The 20,443-nt window shown below is 45.1% G+C and overlaps 1 protein-coding gene across 2 annotated transcripts in view; it reads right to left on the bottom strand.

The window, feature by feature from the left end:
• Positions 1-20,443, bottom strand: part of NTHL1 (nth like DNA glycosylase 1) — a 199,205-nt gene that overhangs the window by 128,486 nt on the left and 50,276 nt on the right. For both annotated transcript variants that reach the window (XM_078664174.1, XM_078664175.1), the window contains exon 4: positions 9,974-10,133. In XM_078664174.1, coding sequence (XP_078520300.1) covers positions 9,974-10,133 — 160 coding nt within the window. The remainder of the gene's footprint in view (positions 1-9,973; positions 10,134-20,443) is intronic.

Below are 20,443 nucleotides of genomic sequence, written 5' to 3'. Positions count from 1 at the left end.
GGAAATGCATAAACAAAAGTATAAGAACTCACAAAGGCACTTTTTCATAATATGAAAATAAAATTGTCATTACCTGTCGATCGTAGCAGCTCATTCCCTGAAATGTAGAAAATATAAAAAAAAACACAAAAAAGAGAACATACACAGTGCATACATAATACTTTTAACTACAACAAGCAACAAACAAAATAAATGAATAGCGGCGAAACAAGTCACATACGGGTACAAATGACACAAGAAAAAGCTAAGTCAGAGGAAAAATAAACATCACAGTGCCACCTCAGGCGAAACGAAACTACTGAAACTACATACCAGGAAGACACTAGCAAAGATTACTCAATGCATCCCGAAGAATCAACTTAAACACGAGCCAACATTCGCATAAAGATCAAGAAAAATTCAAAACACAAGGAAAGTGAGCGAGAAATAACAACGGACGCAATTTCAAAGACATAACACATACAAAAATAAACATTGCTTTATGTAACATTTCGAAAGAAACCCATTTTTCAAACATATATCTTTTAGAACAGTACTAAAGGATATTGTAACTCAAAACTCGATAATACACAAGGCGCAATACAAATAAAACACTCATACATCCTAATAAAACATTATTAATAATACGTATATACACACAAGTATTAATACATTCAAATTCATGTACTCAATGTTAATAAATGTACATCTTACCAGTCAGACGACGCAGCAACAACCACGGAGGAATAACACACCTTTACCGCACGAACATTCACACCAATGTAGAAAACGCCCCGTTGACGCACGTCAAATGCAACGCTACGTCACACAACGTAGATCTGCGATTGGCTAAAAATTACGTAACGCTCAACATTACATCACCATCAACTAAAAAATAGAACGCTAACATCCCTTACGTAACAAACGTAAAGGGAATACATTGCGTAATACCCTTTACTAGAACAGAAATAAAACACATTTTAAGTACATACACTAAATACTTTTACAAACGTATACACAAGCCAAGTGCGACCAAAAAACACGTACGGCAAAACGGAACTCAATCCATGGCAACAAATACACCGAAATAGCAGCCATTGATAAAATAAAAAAAAATCTAATGCAAGAAGCCAGGCAGAAAGTAAATGCGAGCAGAGAGACCTAAAACAATAATTACATTAGCTTTACAATAAGCAAATGCATAAACAAAAGTATAAAAGTCACAAAGACACTCTTTAATATTATGAAAATTAAATTGTCATTACCTGTCGATCGTAGCAGCTCATTCCCTGAAATGAAGAAAATATAAAAAAGAAAACACACAAAGAGAACATACACAGTGCATACATAATACTTTTCAGTACAACAATAAACAAACAAAAAAAAATGCATCGCGGCGAAAAAACACACATACGGGTCCTAAAAACACATGACTAAGCCAAGTCAGACAAAAAATAAACATCAGAGTGCGACCTCACTACATCACCCTCACTCACCCTCAACACCTCACCCTCATTCACCCTCAGACCCTCACCCTCAACACCTCACCCTCACTAACTTCACCCTCAACACCTCACCCACAATTCCACACCCTCACTCACCCTCACCATCACTCACCCTCACTCACACTCAACACATCACCCTCATCTACACTCAACATCACCATCACTCACCCTCAACATCTCATCCTTAACACCTCACTCACCCTCACTCATCCTCAACACCTCACACTCACTCACCCTTAACACCTCACCCTCAGTCACTCTCAACACCTCCCCCCCCTCACCCTCAAAACATCACCCTCAATGACACTCCCTCACTCACCCTCACTATCACTCACACTCACTCACCCTCAACACCTCACCCTCACCCTCAATAACATTCAACACCTCACCCTCACCTTCACTCAACATCACCCTCACTCACCCTCAACGACTCACCCTCAGTTACACACACTGACCCTCAAAAACGCAACAGCACTCTGCCTCTCCATCATTCACACACTATCCATCATTCACACACTATCCATCTTTCAGAAACTCTGCATCATTCACCCACTCACCATCATTCACCCACTCAACATCATTCACCCAATAACCATCATTCACCCAATCTCCATCATTCACCCAATCTCCATCATTCACCCAATCTCCATCATTCACCCAATCTCCATCATTCACCCAATCTCCATCATTCACCCAATCTCCATCATTCACCCAATCTCCATCATTCACCCAATCTCCATCATTCACCAAATCTGCAGCATTCACCCACTCTGCAGCATTCACCCACTCTGCAGCATTCACCCACTCTGCAGCATTCACCCACTCTGCAATTTTAGGAATGTTAGGCCATTTTCTTACACATAAAGAAATTTCAGAACGGAAAACAAGGGGGTCGACGGAGTACAGCATCAGATACGTTAGACACAAAAAAAACGTAACATAATTGACCTAAAAGGATGCAAGGATGTTAATCAGTCTTCGGGCCAAAAAGTAAATTTAATTCGTACGATATTACAACAATATTACACAAAGGAAACAAATACAAATATGTGGCAGGAAGCGAGGACGAGGATGTACAAAGACACAAGTGAAACAGGCAACTTTTTCGTCGGGCAATAAACAAGCACTATTCATCCGGAGAATGGGACGGATTAAAGACAGTAGTCAACAGTTACACAAAAAACCGGACGCATACAACAATAGCACTTCTTCACACGGAATTCCATCTAATATAAAGAAAATATGACGCAAAAAAAAACTATTCGGAAACAGTCAAATTTTTCGGAGGGAAACAAACAAGAACGATTCATCCGGAAAATGGGACGCATTGAATACAATAGTCGACAGTTACACAAAAAGAGATACGCATAACACAATAGCATTTATCCAGACGGAATTAGTTCGAATATAAGAAACATATTACGAACATAGAACTATTCAGTCACAAAAAGCAAACGAAAAATAGATTACTTCACTGTACATGTCGTTCATACATTGCTAAGAATACTACAGTCAGCAAAGACACAAAGTTTCATTTCATACTTCAAGTACGTCAATAACAAATTATCCGACTACTTCAGCATCACACAAAAAGATAATGCAAACACAACTTACATCAATATATTAAAACACATTTAGCACTTCAAAATGAAACAAACACCTTTTGTACGTCAAATTACCAAAAAAAGGAAAATAATCCATTACATTACAGTTTAACAAAACATATGCATTACATATCGTCAATAAAAAACAAAACTTTATGTTACATTACAAACATTTACAAATATTACGAGCGAAATAAATACATTTCGCAAGTATTTAACTTTAACATAGTATATATACTACATTACATTACATTAAAAGAAACTTAGGATTACATTCTTACCTGTCAAACGACGCAGCAACACCACAGGAACAAGAACACGCCTTCCGCGCACCAACATTCTCGATCTATGGGGAATTCCACGGTTGACGTATGCAAATCGGAACGCTACGTCAAAAACGTCGCGCTCCGATTGGCTAAAAAAAAACGTAAACAAAAAACACACACAACTCAAAAATAAACTAGACCGCTAAACATAGCAGACGTCGACGTGACGCTATACGTCGGCCATTTTGAAAAAAATATAAAAAACAGACTCCACAAACACGTTACAAAAAATTAACACAGTTAGTACAAAACATACACACGTAAATTACATACTAATATACACATAAGACAGAAGTAATACAAAGGGGACATGTGACACCTTTTGTTAAAAACAACACATTACTTAATTAATATTAACATATACACACACTCTTAACATCACCCTCACACAACAAAACTATCACACTCTTTCACACCCGCTCAATAACGCTAACACAACATCTCCCTCATACACCATCACACACCTTCAGCCTCACACACACTTACTCACCCTCACACTCACACACTCACACACTCACACCCCCTCACCCTCACACCCCATCACCCTCACACCCCCACTCACTCCCAATGACTCAAATTCACAATCACACAACCTCACCCTCACACACCGTCAAACACCTTCAGACACACTCTAAAAAACAACTCCTCACACACCCTCAATGACCCTCATACACACACACCCCCTCAGCCTCAAACAACGTACCCTCACACAAACACGCTCCCCTAAAAATCATCAAAACACTCTCACACTCACGACACTTCACACACTCTCTGACGCAAACAACTTCACTCATCCTCACCCCCTCACACCCCCTAACACTCACCCCCTCACACTCATCCCCTCTACATCACCCCTCACACACTCACACTCACTCCCTCAACACCCCACCCTCACCCCCCTCACACCCCCTCATTCACCCTAACACACCCTCACACTCTCACACACCCTCTCACACACCCCTCACACATCCCATCACTCACGCTCTCACACAACACCTCACACACTCCCTCACTCACACTCTCACACACTCCCTCACTCACCCGCTCACACCCGCTTAGTCTCACCCTCACTCTCCCTTACACTCCCTTACCCCCTCAACATCACTCACTATGCCTCCCCTCCCATCACACTCACCCTCACCCCCTCACCCTCAAATCCCTCATACTAACACCCCTCATACACAACACCCTTAACACTCACAACACTCACCCACACACTCTCCCTCACCCCCCTCACCCACCCTCAACATCTCATCCTCACTCAGACTCAAACACTCACCCTCACTCACCCTCACTCACCCTCAAACTCTCACCCTCACCCTCACTCATCCTCACACTTACTCACCCTCACTCACCCTCACCCTCACTCACCCTCACTCACCCTCGACACATCACCCTCACTCACCCTCACTCACCCTCAACGCCTCGCCCTCAACCCCTCACCTTCAACACCTCACCCTCAACACCTCACTCACACTCACTCTCAATCATCCTCACTCAACAACTATCAACAACACTCACCCTCAACAGCTCACCCTCAACACCTCACCCTCAACACCTCACCCTCACTCACTCACGCTCAATGCCTCACACTCAAACACTCAACCTCACTCACCCACCCTCAACGCCTCACCATCACTCACTCACCCTCAACACCTCACCCTCACTCACTCACCCTCACTCACCTTCAACGCCTCCCCTTCAAATGCACACCCTCATTCACCCTCACTCACCCTCAACCCCTCACTCACACTCAACACCTCACCCTCAACACCTCACCCACCCTCACCCTCAGTCAGCCTGAACATCACTCACCCTCAACTCCTCACTCACCCTCAACACCTCACTCACCCTCAACACCTGACTCACCATCACTCACACTCATCCTCACTCACACTCAACACCTCACCCTCACTGACACTCACTCACACTCAATCACTCTCACCCTCACTCACCCGCAACGCCTCGCCCTCAACGCCTCACCCTCAAATCCTCACTCACCCTCACTCTCACTCATCCTCAATCACCCTCAACACCACACACTCACTCACCCTCACTCACCCTCAACACCTCACCCTCACTCACTCACCCTCAACTCCTCACTCACCCTCACTCTCACTCATCCTCACTCAACCACCCTCAACTTCACTCACCCTCAACGCCTCACCCAACACCTCACCTTCACTCACCATCAACATCTCACCATCACTCACCCACAAAACATCAGCCTCAACACCTCACCCTCAATCACTCACCCTCAACCATTCACCCACACTCACCCTACCTCACCCTCAATTCCTCACCCACACCCTCAACACTTCACCCTAAACACCTCACTCATCCTCAACGCCTCCCCCTCCCCCTCACTCACCCTCACCCTCACTCACCCTCAACACCTCACCATCACTAACACTCAACACCTCACCCTCACTAACTCTCAATCCCTCAATCACCCTTCCCCTCACTCACCCTCAATACCTCACCCTCACTAACACTGAAACAATCAATCACCCTCACTCTTACTCTCACTCACACTCTACACCTCAGCCTCACGCTCACTCACTCACCCTCAACACCTCACCCTCACCCCCTCAACACCTCACCCCCTCACCCTCACTCGCCCTCGCCCTCAAACTCTCACCCTCAACACCTCACACCCTCACCCTCAACTCCTCACCCTCAACACCTCAACCTCACTCACTCTCAAAACCTCACCCTCACTCACTCACCCTCAACACCTCACCCTCACTCACTCACCCTCAACACCTCACCCTCAACACCTCACCCTCAACACCTCACCCTCAACACCTCACCCTCAACACCTCACCCTCAACACCTCACCCTCAACACCTCACCCTCACTCACTCTCACTCACCCTCACCCTCACTCACCCTCACTCACCCTCACTCACCCTCACTCACACTCAGTCACCCTCACTCACACTCAGTCACCCTCACTCACCCTCACTCACCCTCAACCCCTCACTCACCCTCACTCATCCTCACTCACCCTCAACACCTCACCCTCACCCTCACCCACCCTCAACCCCTCACCCTAACTCACAATAACCCTCCCTCACCCTCACTCACTCTCACTCTCACTCACCCTCAACACCTCACTCACCCTCAACACCTCACTCACACTCAACTCCTCACTCACCCCCACCCTCACTCACCCTCAACACCTCACCCTCACACAGTGCAATAGGTCTCACAGGATTTTTAGTTAAAGCTTTTACAATTGTTTATTGCTTTTTTGATTTGTAATTCTTTAGCATTGGCTACAAAAAATAAAAATGCAAAAGATTTACAACAAAAAACCCATAAACAATTCTAAATGCACTAACTCTAATGCTGCGAGACCTATTGCATTTCCAATGCTTGTTACTTGATGGTATTTGGTGGTTTGCTGCATTGCCACATGGTGGACTGTAGTATCGTCGTGTGGTGAGGCCTTGATCGGGTAGAGTCATGGATTGGTATGCTCTTTGAGGATCGGGCGGTGGGTCTGGGGGTTAGCTATTTTTCCCCTCACAGGTCTTCTTCCTCCCAGGGCCTGAAGGGAATAGAGGCTACTAGAATCAGTGTGTGGTAATGTGTACTCTTTGCTTGTTTAATAACGTTTTGTTTCGTGCAATGTTTTGTTATGGAACCTTTCTACCATTACCATGGTTGCTATGATGTACCTTAGAATACCTTGACGCATTATGGAATGTACTGATGGAATTGTGATGTGCGGGGAACACGGGAGAAGCGGTTGGAGTTGGTCGGAGATGGACGTTGTTTACTGTGCATCAGTGGGTTGTTAAATGGCACTTAAATAAATATCTTTATTTTTTACAATACTTACTAACTCGCTTCGTTACACCGTGTTCAATGGGTGAGGGGAGAATGGGGGTGGTGGTGGTTGTGGAGGTATTGTAGGTAAGGGTGAAAATGCTGATGGCCAAGGGCTCAGTCACTGACCCCTTGAGGGTGGGTGGCCTCAAGGGGGGTCGAGGCCTGGTTCATCTTCACAGGCCAAACTTAGTTTTTTTGGGATCCACATAAGTTCTGGAGCTGAAGGCTTGGCAAGAAGTGTGCCTGTGTCTGGATGACTAAACTGTTTTTTCTGTTTTGCGACAAGGACCGTGGATCGTTTTTTTGCATATCGATCCCTCGTGGTCTCTGATCTCCACATCGAGCGGGTTTCAACGTTGTTTCGTACGCTGGAGTCAGATCAGCTTCTGGTGACGATTTTATCTCAGAGTGTGTTGGGGTCTAGACGTCAAATCAGTGTGAAAGAGTGGCGCAACACGATACCCTTTGATGGGGCTTTGGCAGGCAGTGAACCAGTCTCCTGATTCCACGATATACCGGTTGGAAGAGACAAATTAGAAGGTTTCTGCTCTTTTGGGATCGACTCGGGAGGGGCAAAGCTGGACTCAGAGAGCAGTGCTCTGCCTCCATATTTGGGCTTTTATGGGGTTTGAGACTGGCCTGGTTGCACTTGCGGTACTGTCAAGGTGCGGGAAGTTGACCTCGTCTTATGGCCAGGACTGGCTTTTATTTCATTGCATGCTCTTGGAACTCCTCTTCCGTGGTGTTGGGAGCCTCTGAGAAGACGTTCTCCGGCCTTTCTCCCCCACCATTACATCCTTCCTTCACTATCACCCTTCCAACAGTGCTGCTCATCTCTCCATAAACCCTCTAACATGCATTTCATTTGTTTTATTGCCCTACTCATACCAGTGTATGTAGGGTGTCAGAGCACTTACCATCACACACATTATACAGAAATATTAAATCATACATGTGTAATCAGTATATAGGAAATGCTACATAAGATATTGAGGATTACAAATGTGTAGGAGTCACATGTCACCAAACTTGTAGACAGTATATTTTAAGAGTTGGGCCTGAAGAAGCACAAACTCGGGATTTAAATCAAAGTGGGTGGGGTTGGCTATATTAATAAAAATGTGTTTCTAGCCCCCCCCCCAAACAACCCCTTTTTAGCAACATTAGGATAAAGAAAGACAGAAAAAAACGATTTTCTAACCTACACCATGCAGCTCTCTGATGGCTTTCAAAGGTCACTGTGCTACAGAAGGACTGTTATTTATCAACTGCAAGTAACAAAAGGATCTCTGTGGCAAAGGCAGTAACTCACTGAGATATCCATATAAAATTCAGTTCTGTGCTCTGCATGGTACAGGTTGCTTGCAGCAGGCATATTAACCCTCTGCGCTCATTTATGATGAGTCAAAACTGACACTTAACTCTGATTCCTCTCCAGGAGGAACATTAATCATTAGAGTTATATTGACATTTATATTATTGTCTGAAAACTGCCTGACATACAAGGAACTCTGCAGCAGGTGCTTTTAAGCCCATAAGATATTTATAAACCAGCCCCCACCCTGCCTGGTGCGGCTTAACTGGCCACACCGCCCGAAAGTCGGACATGGACTGAGGGCCCAGTTTCTTCCTCCTCAGCGCAAGGCAATTTGGGCATGAAGATATAGGGTGTTTCCGACAATCAAGGCTATCTGCTGCATTTTGTGGTGCCGCCTGCTTTCTTCCTGTTGTTGGAAGATCTTCTTGCAGCAAAAAGCATGTCAGGCATCACAGCAGGTCTCCTCATGGTCTGGTGTGAGACACAAATTGCACACTGTGCTGGCCATACCTGGGCACACCTAGTGAAGAATTGATAGAATATATATATTGCATACCCTTGCCTTAGGAGCAATTTCCAAAAGTCGGCCAAAGCAATGAGATTTGAAAACCGCCATAGTGAGGTATCATGGTACATTGAAGACTAACGTTTGGTTACTGTTCGTTCCGAAGTCTTAGCATTGCAATGAGAAGCTCCTGGCGGCGCAGGAATAGTGTTTTCACTGCAGAGTTAGAGGTGCGAGTAGCCGGAATCAAGAGACCTGAGTGGAATACATTGTTCTTGGAGCAACGTTTCCAAACATCTGAGCCCAATGGCAGAAGAAAACAATCGGAGCTGGAACCTGAGTGGTGGTGCATTGTGGATCAAGGGTGGAATCACAACAGGTCTTGTGACTCAAACTTCTTTGAAGAAAAACAAGCTACAAGCATCTGAACCCAATAGTAGATGGCAGGAATATGCAGAGGATATTGATCTATAGAGATAGATATATATATATATATATATATATATATATATATATATATATATATATATATATATATATATATATATATATATATATAGATATATATATATAAGTGTGCCCTATGTACAACTGTGCATGTAGAAAATGATTTGCATGCATGCATGCAATTAAAAATTGTTTCCAAGTATGATTTAGCCCTCTTGGAAATTATAGGAGTTTTCACCACATAACAGAATGGTGGGTATCATACACTTTAGCATCAAGTGGCAAGGTCCCTTGGCAAAATACGCTCACTGAAAGAGTGGCTCTGCCAAGATGATCTACCTCCATTTTAGTCTATTTCAGTAATTTTGAGGAACATGTAATCAGTGAAGAAGAAATGCTCTATCTCCTGATGAGACCCCCCCCCACCTCGCTCCCCATCTATCAACGTACCAATTCCTGAGACTCGGTTCCAGGCGATGTCCATGATGAGGTGTGCCATCTTTGGTCCAACTCCGGGCAGCTTCACCAGTTCCTCCACACTGTCGGGGATATCGCCATGGTACTGGTGCTTCAAGATCTCGGTTGTCTGCTTGATATACTTCACTTTGCTCTGTGACATGACAATAGGCAATGGAAAGGTTAGTTGCCGGAGCATGGTCATGCCTCAAAACTTAGCAAAACAGGCACAAAACCATCTAAGGCTCTGCTGATCGGAGGTATGGGTAAAGAAGATAATGCAGAACAGTGTACTGTGTCAAGACATCCTCGTTATCTGCCCATACCTAAGGCTATCCTCTATTTTTCTTTTCTTTTCATTCTTACAGCCCTGTAACTTCACACACTCACGCACACCCCCCCCCCCTCTTCTACCTACACCTCTTCCACCATGGAACGCATGGGCAAGCACACATACAAAATTAACTACCCAGCCGAGTTCACCAAAAAAAACGCCAAACGCTTCAAACACAACTTCCTGAAGGCCCACCCTGAAACACCGTTTGTGGACATCTACTTTTCACTGATCAATGGAGCCACGCGGACCGATATCATCCTCTACACTCTACGTAGAGCACAGTGGAGGAAAGCGTTCCTCTCCATCCTCACTATCTCCACCACCAGAAAATCCGCTCATGGTCTAACGCTTTCTATCACACCATCCCAAGTTTTCCCAGGCAGAGCCACCATCACCATCTACAACAACAGGACCATCCTATTCCAATCCACAGATAGGAACCTTGACCTACTTGACAACCTGTTCCCCACCTTCAAAGAACATATCTCCAACCGGCGGACCTCCATTCCTAATACCTCAGACTACGCAACACCCTCCACTTCCAATCGTCAAACCAACATGCCTAACGTATCACAACAGCTGAGCGACATACACCTCTCCCCTCCCCCCAGCGCTGTAGTCAGTCACCCACCCGATGTAACCTCGCCACACCCCTCATTCACTGACGAAGATCACCCCCTCATACATCCTCCATACCCCCACCCTCCCTACCCCCACCTCACACCTCCTACGAGTCTCGCAGAACCCAACACCGCCCTGAACTTATCTCCCCTGCGCCGCGGCAAGCCTATCTCCCACCCTATCTCCCCCCCCACTCTCACTCCCCACTACCCCACTCTCCCAACTAGACTCACAGAACACACCACCTCCCTTACCTTAATCCCTCCTCCTCTCTCCCCCCATTCTCAGCCCCCACTACCTTCCTTGCACCCCCACCATCTCCAGCCTACACTCATCCCTCAACTCACCTGCGCCGCCTCCCACCAGCGTCCTCACCTATGCCTCCAACCTCCCCGTACTTCATCCACACCCCTCACCCACAATTTCTCTCACCCATCGAATGCCACCCCACTTACTATTACCGCAGAGCCCTGCACTAACGCTAGCACATCCCTCCCCCCCCCTCCCCAGTTCCCTTTCTAGTTCCCTACTCAACCACTCGCCCACGGCTCTCATCCCCAACACCATCCCCAATCCAACTCTGGACATGATTATATCCACCCTCCTACAAGTCAAAGAAGATCTCCACACCATCATAGAACTTCTTTTCACACACCCCAGACACCCCCTACCCACCACCACTGCCTCACCCAACAAGTGCCTCACCCAACAAGTCCCCCACCCTCCGCACAGACCCTCTCACTCAATACTCCCCGCGTTGGCCCTCTATCTACCGCCCCCGTCGCGCCCTCAACACCCTTTCGGTCCACGACTTATACACCCTCCTTCGCTCATATGGCCCAGGTCCCTTAAAACACACAACCACCACACACCTCCCCATACCCACGATTCTCACAAATCCCCTTAGGCCCCCCACACTAAGCAACAGAATTTCCGTCACCAATAATCTCAGAAAAGTCCCCCTCTCTCTAGAGCACTCGACCACCCTTCTCACCCCCAGACTCAAATGCATCCTACTCAACTGCAGGTCGGCCCAGAGCCACTCCTCCGACATCGCGGATCTCATCATAACAATGGATCTTGACCTAGCCATTCTGACTGAAACGTGGCTAACTGAAGCTTCTACACCTATAATGGACATACTAGTCCCCCCCAACTACCACATCATAAGACTCGACAGGACCGGCAAGACGGGCGGGGGAATCGCTTGCATTTTCAGGAGCAACCTCGCTGTTACTAAAGTCACCTCCCCCTCCCTCACCTCCTGTGAACTCTTTTGCCTCGATATCACCAGCGAGGGCAAACCTGTATGCTCTTTACATGTCATCTACCACCCGCCCGGGGACAACCTCACCTTCACCCAGCAACTCATGGACACGATCTCATCCAACGCCGGTCGGCAGATTACTCAAATCTACTTGGGTGACTTCAATCTCCACTGGAACGATCAGAAAGACGCAGTGGTGAATGGTCTCAAAACTTTCCTTAATGTGCTTGATCTCACCCAAATCTGCAACAGCCCGACACACGACAAAGGCTCGATCCTCGACCTTATCATCGCCAAAGAGGACTCTACCCAACTGGGGGCAATCCAACCCTGTGACTGGTCAGACCACCACATCATCACTTTCTTCATCAATGAAAAAGTTAAACTTAACCCGGCTCAACCCACCAAATCCAAGATCTGGAAAAGGGACATGAAGAATCTTAACCCTAACTCCTTGCCTTCCCACACCTGCAATCTCCTCCTTCCCCCTTCGGGCGCCTCTGATGTTCAATCACTGACCGACCTCTACCTCGACTCTATGACCTCAATAATCAACGAAGCTGCCCCCCTGCAACTGAAGAGAGTCTCCACCAAGAACTCGAACCCTTGGTATGATGGTAGACTCAATGAAGACAGGCGTGCTATGCGAATGGCAGAGCGCATCTGGAGATCTGACCCCTCAGCACAGCACCTTAAAACGCTTAAGAACAAGAGAAATGCCTACTTTAGGAAAATCAAGCGCTCGAAATCTGACTTCTTTAGCCTCCAACTGGACCAAGCAAAAAACCGACCAAGAAAAAACTGTTCGAACTAGTCAAAACTCAAACCAAGATGCAACCTCTACAGTCAAACAGCACAACAAGCGATATTCCACACTGTGAAGACTTTTCTGCTTTCTTTAAGCTAAAGACCGACAACATAAGAAGTGATCTCCTCAATGATGTAAGCCGATACACCAGCCCCATCAGCATGACTACCGCTCAACCTAAAAACAACGCATCATGGACGTCCTTCGACACCTACTCTGAAGAAACAATTCACAAACTGCTCGGCACCTTGAAGCCCTCTAATCACCTCTCAGACCCCCTACCTGCTAATGCTGTTAAAGACTTCACCCCACTGCTCCTCCCACTCTGGACTAAAATCATTAACAGCTCCCTTCAACAAGGACCCATCCCAGACTCCCTCAAGGTGGGGCAAATCACGCCGATACTCAAGAAACCTACAGCTGACCCGGCTGACCTAAACAATAACCGCCCTATCACCAATATCCCCACCTTGGCCAAACTGCTGGAAAAATGCGTACAACTCCAACTGACAAAACACATTGATCAGTTTGACCTCCTCAACCCTCATCAATCAGGCTTCCGAGCAAAACACAGTACGGAAACGGCTATGACGCACATAATTGATGACGCCCTCCAAATCCTTGATCGCAATGATTCCTGCCTCCTCATCCTTCTTGATCTCTCCTCAGCATTTGATACTGCCAAACATGAGAACCTACTGGAGCTGTTAAATACCAGAATGGGTTTATCTGGGACTGTTTTCAAATGGTTCACTTCCTTCCTACATAACCGGTCTCAGAAGTTCAAGATCAACAACGTGCTGTCCTCATCTGTGCCTGTAACTTTAGGCGCCCCACAAGGATCTTCCCTATCCCCCACATTGTTCAACCTCGTCATGGAACCACTCACCACCTTGCTTCAAGCATCTAATGTACACTTCCATATGTACGCCGATGACACTCAACTTTACCTCAAGCTACAATCCCCGGAAGACATCAAACTTCTGAATTCCACACTCAGAAACACCCAATCATGGTTGGCCGATAATCACCTCAAACTAAATGCTCTGAAAACCGAGTTCCTTCTGATCTCACCTCCTGCGAAAATCACCGACACCCAAATCTGGCTCAATCACCTAACTGCGCTCCATGTCCAACCCACCATCGTGGATTCCGCGAAATCCTTAGGTATCACACTTGACGCCAACCTCAACATGCAGCAGCACATTAGCAAAGCAACTAAAGGAGCTAATTTCCAAATCAACACTTTGAGGAAACTTAAACCCTTCTTCCCAGCTAAGGACTTCCAAACTGCTGTACAAGCCCTAGTCATCCCTCGCATAGACTACGGAATTGTGGCTCTCAGCGGACTCCCCCTATCAACAACCGCACCCCTAAGAGCCTCCTTGAACGGTGCCGCGAGACTCATCACTGGGTCAAGAAAACACTCGCATATATCCCCTGACTTAAAATCCCTGAACTGGTTGCCTTTTGAAGCCAGAATACAGCTGAAAATTGCCTGTATGACACACTTGGCCGTACACCACAAGTCACCCAACTACCTCACTCAAAAGCTGACTATATCAGGAGGCTCGAGATCCAACAGAAGTACAAAAAATCTCCTCCTGAAACCTCGAAGATTCCGGAAGGAAAAAACATACAAACGCTCCTTCTCAGGAATGGCACCCAGGATCTGGAATGCACTCCCTCCTGAAACCAGGCTTATTTCTTCCTCTGCATTTTTTAAGAAAGAGGTAAAAGCCATCCTTATGGCCAAGTTCACCTGAACTCTATTGTTGTTGGATCAAAGACTTTGCACCGTTTTTGTATTATTGGTTACCTGATTGTTTATTGGTATTATATTTTTTACATGACTGCTATCCTATTTTGCTACTCACTTACTACCGACTACTATATTGTACCCAATAGTTTGTTTAATCACCCTCTTGTTGCCCCGACCCCTTGTTTCTGTAAAGCGCTCTGATATCTGCAAAGATCTTGTTCGCGCTATATAAAACTTTGAATAAATAAATAAATAAATAAATAAATAAGCGATGGCCAACAAGAAGAGCTTTCCATCAGAAAGAACATAGGATTTATCTATTGCCTATTACTAGGCAGAAAGTCCTTAGTTATATCTGTGTGGGCTGAGCTCTTGTTGTCACTTTGAGAATCCATTTCCTTCCTCCTATCCATATTGCTGTGGTGTGGCCCCTACCAGCAGACTGGAGAGTAGATAAGGCCCTGTCAAGCAGGTTCAACTGGCCCAGGGGCAGCCAGAGGTTATAGAACACTATCTCTGGTCGGTATTGTCATTTTCAACAGGTGTCCAATAGCCTTAGATATTGCTGTACTCTATTTGGTTATTCCGTTTGTACATTTTGCCTCTTCATGGCTAGCTACTCTGCGCAATCAAAGCTTAAACTAAGAAGTTTGAACCTGAGCTACAGAATAACAGAGTACTCATATGCAATAAACTTATTGTCCAGTCATGAAGGCCTTCACTTGCATACAGGAATATAAGGCAGATACAATGGTCAACAACAAACCAGAAAGAAAGACAAAGGAAGAAAGAACTATGTGGCAATCTGTTTGCAGCTGCTGGCCCTGAAGCAATGCCCGAAGAAATGACTGTGCTATTCGTCCAAGGGGAGGAAAGTATTTTCTAGACATAAAGTGGGTTTGCAATGGCCAGCGAACATGGATCATTTTCGCAGAGGGAAAAAGCAGGTATATTAGGTGTCGTCTCCTGGGTCAATGGAATCGAGGAGATAGAGGTCTAAACCCTGTCAAGATGAACACGCCAGATGCCTCTACCAGCCTTGGGTGCATCCAGCTGGGTTACTACCCTCATGTCTCATACTGCACAGGTTTGTTAGAGGAAAAACAGAAGAAATAACCTCTCACAGGTCCATTAGACTGAAAGCTTAACTAACAGCAGGTCATTATTTTAAGATCGGCATCTCACAGTACCATGGCCCTGCCGCCTCCATCTACAAGCATTTACCTAGGTCTGCTGTATACGTTCAGAGCTCTTTCTTTCATTTACGTTCTAATCATATACCTTTTAGTGCAATTTAAATCTGAGAATAGTTCTTTTTTATGATTAACTACCAAGTACAAGAAATAATATAGTATCAGTACTTCTGTCTGGAATTTTTAAGCCAGTTCTATCACACAGGTCATCAATTGTGATCACCCCAAAACTGCCACAACATGAAGAAGGGGATGAGCACTACCTCAAACACTCACCAGTGTGTACATGAAGCCAGCCCACAACTCCTATGATGTTGACAACACATTGCTATTTTATAAAATCACATAGAAGCCAGCGTGACACACTGAAGCGATGAATGTCCTCTTAACACCAATAAAAAATATTGATTAATGAAAAGTGGACAAGTTTTAAACAGCAACAAATCAGACCTGCCCCTAACTGTATCCCATGGTAATGTTACCAACACAACCGACCTACACAACCCCATGTGCAGCGGAATTATTCCATATAACAAAGGAGACTACAAATATTAAAAGACAAATTGTGGAATGTGAACAATTTCCATTTTCTACCTCTTAATCAGAAATAGGTTACAGATTGAGTTAATTTTGCCAGGTCCCACAATCGGTGGGAAATGAGTTTGGGTGGATTAAGGGTTTTGTAACAAGTCCATATTTTTAAGCTATTCTGTATGTGTGTCTATTCGTTAAATCTGTATTTGCACATACTCACAATGGTACCTCCAACAAATGTTTAAAATAATTTCACATTATTATTATTTTTAACAGATTTGAATTGCAGTGGCAAAGCAATCAAGTTATTATTTCCAAGAAACAAGGGGACCCACTAGGTAAGCAAGGACCAGGGGTATCAATCTAATTAAACAACAGCGATCCTTGACAAAGGAAGATAAACATTAGGATAATTATAGGCTACAATCTGCGCTATAATAAACATGAAGTCCAGCCGGACTTCGAAATTTATTTAATCCTGAAATAAGTAAAAATAACCAAACAACAGTAAAGCAGTGGGACACAGTCCTGTATCCACAAGGCTAGACAAACAATGCACAATACAAATAACGAGGAATTTTCCGGCAATTGAAAAGTGAAGGAGCAAAAAATTTTAGAATCAATTTGCTTCACATATGTAGAACAAACATGATTTGGCACAAAGTTGTGAACTAGTGTTTAGACTACATAATCTGTCGACGGCGTTTCGATCCAGTTACAATTATGGATCATCATCAGGACATTCAATGCTTTGCCTGAATTTAAAAGCCTCCGGGGCGGTATAGGTTGGCAACCGGGGCGTGTGAGGAATAAGTGATGGTAAGGCTACCGGATACTGGAGCCACAAGGTAAATTGTCGATTCCTTGGATGAGCGAAACGTGGTAGGGGTGTTAAAACCGGGAGCGCAGCCTCGAGGTGAGTAGTAAGTTCCCAGGATGCGCGAATCGTAGTAGGGCTGTGGAATATAGAAGCGCAGCTATGGAGGTGCGTGAATGATACACGTAACAAGGACCCGCTTACCAATAATTGCAAGGGTCTCGGAGGGGTAGCCGATTGGTCGATTAGGCACCAGATATGGTGCAGTTCTCGAATACGGCTGCACGTGGGTTGGGACCTATAATAAGGCACCTAAAGTTCACGGTCGAACTTCCACAGACGTCTTCGGAGCCCAATCGCACCGGGCTCCGAAGAAGTCTGTCCCCTCCGAGACCCTTGCAATTATTGGTCAGCGGGTCCTTGTTACGTGTATCATTCACGCACCTCCATAGCTGCGCTTCTATATTCCAGAGCCCTACTATGATTTTCGCATCCTGGGAACTTACTACTCACCTCGAGGCTGCGCTCCTGGTTTGAACACCCCCTACCACGTTTCGCTCATCCAAGGAATCGACAATTCACCTCGTGGCTCCAGTATCCGGTAGCCTTACCATCACTTATTCCTCACACGCCCCGGTTGCCAACCTATACCGCCCCGGAGGCTTTTAAAATCAGGCAAAGCATTGAATGTCCTGATGATGATCCATAATTGTAACTGGATCGAAACGCCGTAGACAGATTATGTAGTCTAAACACTAGTTCACAACTTTGTGGCAAATCATGTTTGTTCTACATATGTGAAGCAAATTGATTCTAAATTTTTTGCTCCTTCACTTTTCAATTGCCTGAAAATTCCTCGTTATTTGTATTGTGCATTGTTTGTCTAGCCTTGTGGATACAGGACTGTGTCCCACTGCTTTACTGTTGTTTGGTTATTTTTACTTATTTCAGTATTAAATAAATTTCGAAGTCCGGCTGGACTTCATGTTCATTATAGCGCAGATTGTAGCCTATAATTATCCTAATGTTTATCTTCCTTTGTCAAGGACCGCTGTTGTTTAATTAAAGCAATCAAGTGACACAAAGCTACACTGCTCGTATTGGGTCTCTTCCTAGGCCATCAACAACCCTCTGCATGAAGGAAAGGGCCTTTCCCTCGAGCTGAACAAACAGATATGCACACTTTGGTTTCTCCAACTCAGCTGTGGGGACAACCAGTTTAGAGAAAATCCCCACACTGCTCTCATGCTTGGTATAGCATGAAAGCAGCATCTGGATTAGGTGGGGGAGCACAACCGGATTGGGGACTGAAAGAAGCCCTAGCAATTTTGTTGGACCAGCCCCCAGGAGGTATTTTGGAAGGGGTGTGCAAGTGTGAAGCACTACTACTTTTGTTACTGGAGGCAAATATGGCAACACCGCTGCAAAACCGGCCCCCAGTAACAAAACTAGCCCCCACCCTTCCGGCCTCCAGGGGAAACGCTTAATGTCCACTATGGCCAGTCTGGCCCCAGTGACTGCCAGGAGGAGAGAAGCACCGAGGCGGCCGGTAGCATCGGTCAGCGGCAGGTCAGGCAAGGTTTTTATATTTTATTATTCCCCTAATACCGCCGTGTAACCCCAATATTGTGTAATCTTAGTCCGGACCTTCTTGCTTGAGCTGCTCGCTGCAGAGGTGCGTAACCTGTAAACTATTTCTGCCCACTCGCTATCTGAGAGCGTTCCTTCTAGCTTTGCCTTCCGCCTTCTCTGAGCTGAGGATTTTACCTGAAAGACAAGCGCTTTTTATATGGCATATAGAGGAATTGAGTTGCAGCTGATGCTTTCTCCTCCAGTGAATGACTAGCACTGACTTTTAGCTCAATGTGTGTAGTTTATCCCACACTTTGTTCCTGTAGTAAGCGAAACACGGGTCTCATTAAGGCAGACCAGACTACTTTGCATATCAGCAAACACACCAAACCTGCAAAACTGCTAAGGTTGAAATCAGAGCACAAGTCCTAAAAAAAAAAAAAAGAAGTGGGTGGACTAATCAAGTTAGGCAGTATGCAAGTGAAATCATGACGTGTGCCATCACAGTGAATGATGTCACGACCAGAGACATTGCACGTGGCATCACAGGAAGTGACCTCACTGGAAGTGACATCACAAGCAGTGACATCAGATATTAAGACCTCACACATGTTTATAAGGTATATCATGAGTATATTTATGCGCATTATGAGATTTAACAAACAAGATTTGGTGTTGGGGTTGTGCCAAAAAAGTGGCGCAAACCTGAAGCAAAATCTGGGCCTCAACTAATACTTTTGTTTTTATCCCTGCCACAAAAGAAACTGGCAACAGGGAGAAGCATGGCAGTAGAGCGGTTCTGCTTAATTGGTTGCAAAGCATACATTTTTAAATATTTGATTGGGTTAAGGCATCTGCTGTAAAGGTGCCCAGTAAATCTCGGGGAATAGTAATAAAGGTGAGATAGCTCTGGAGTTTAACGCATTTATTTGAAAGATCTGTATTTTGGGAAGTCCCAGATTTGAATCAAAGTAGTATAAGGTTAATGTGTCTCCTGCAAAGCACATCACTTAACATGCAGATGACATTTTTATTTTATGTAGATGGTAAAGTGGGTTACTGCTTTTAACACAGTGATCCTTTTGTTACCTGCAGTTCATTAATTGTAATACTAGTAATATAACACAGTGAGCTATGAAGGACATGTGACTCTTAAGCCTTGTAACCCTGTCTCATGTACATGATTTATTGTCAATGTACAATGTGTTTTTTTATTTTTTTATTATTTTTTTTTTTTTATGTTTGTCCTCATTTGCCTGTACCTCATAACCAGAAACTATATAGCCAACCACCTATTCGTGCGACGGAAATGGAGCGCACTCTCCAACACCATAACCTTATACACCAGCCTGGCGGGAGACTAGATCTGGGTTAACTGAGGCATTGATGACAAGTGGCAACCTGCCAAACCCATCCCAGACTCCGTCAAGGTAGAAACTACCACCAGGCCCAGCTCATATCTATCGAAACCACCACAATGGACCTTGGAGTTTGGAAGCATAATCATAGGACCCGGGGGGAACAATGTGTTGTTACATATGGTCCTTTGACAC

Source organism: Lissotriton helveticus, chromosome 10 (genome assembly GCF_964261635.1).
Source record: "Lissotriton helveticus chromosome 10, aLisHel1.1, whole genome shotgun sequence".
Lineage (NCBI taxonomy): Eukaryota > Metazoa > Chordata > Amphibia > Caudata > Salamandridae > Lissotriton > Lissotriton helveticus.
Note: the sequence above shows the minus strand (reverse complement) of the source record. Positions and strands in the feature narration are given on the sequence as shown.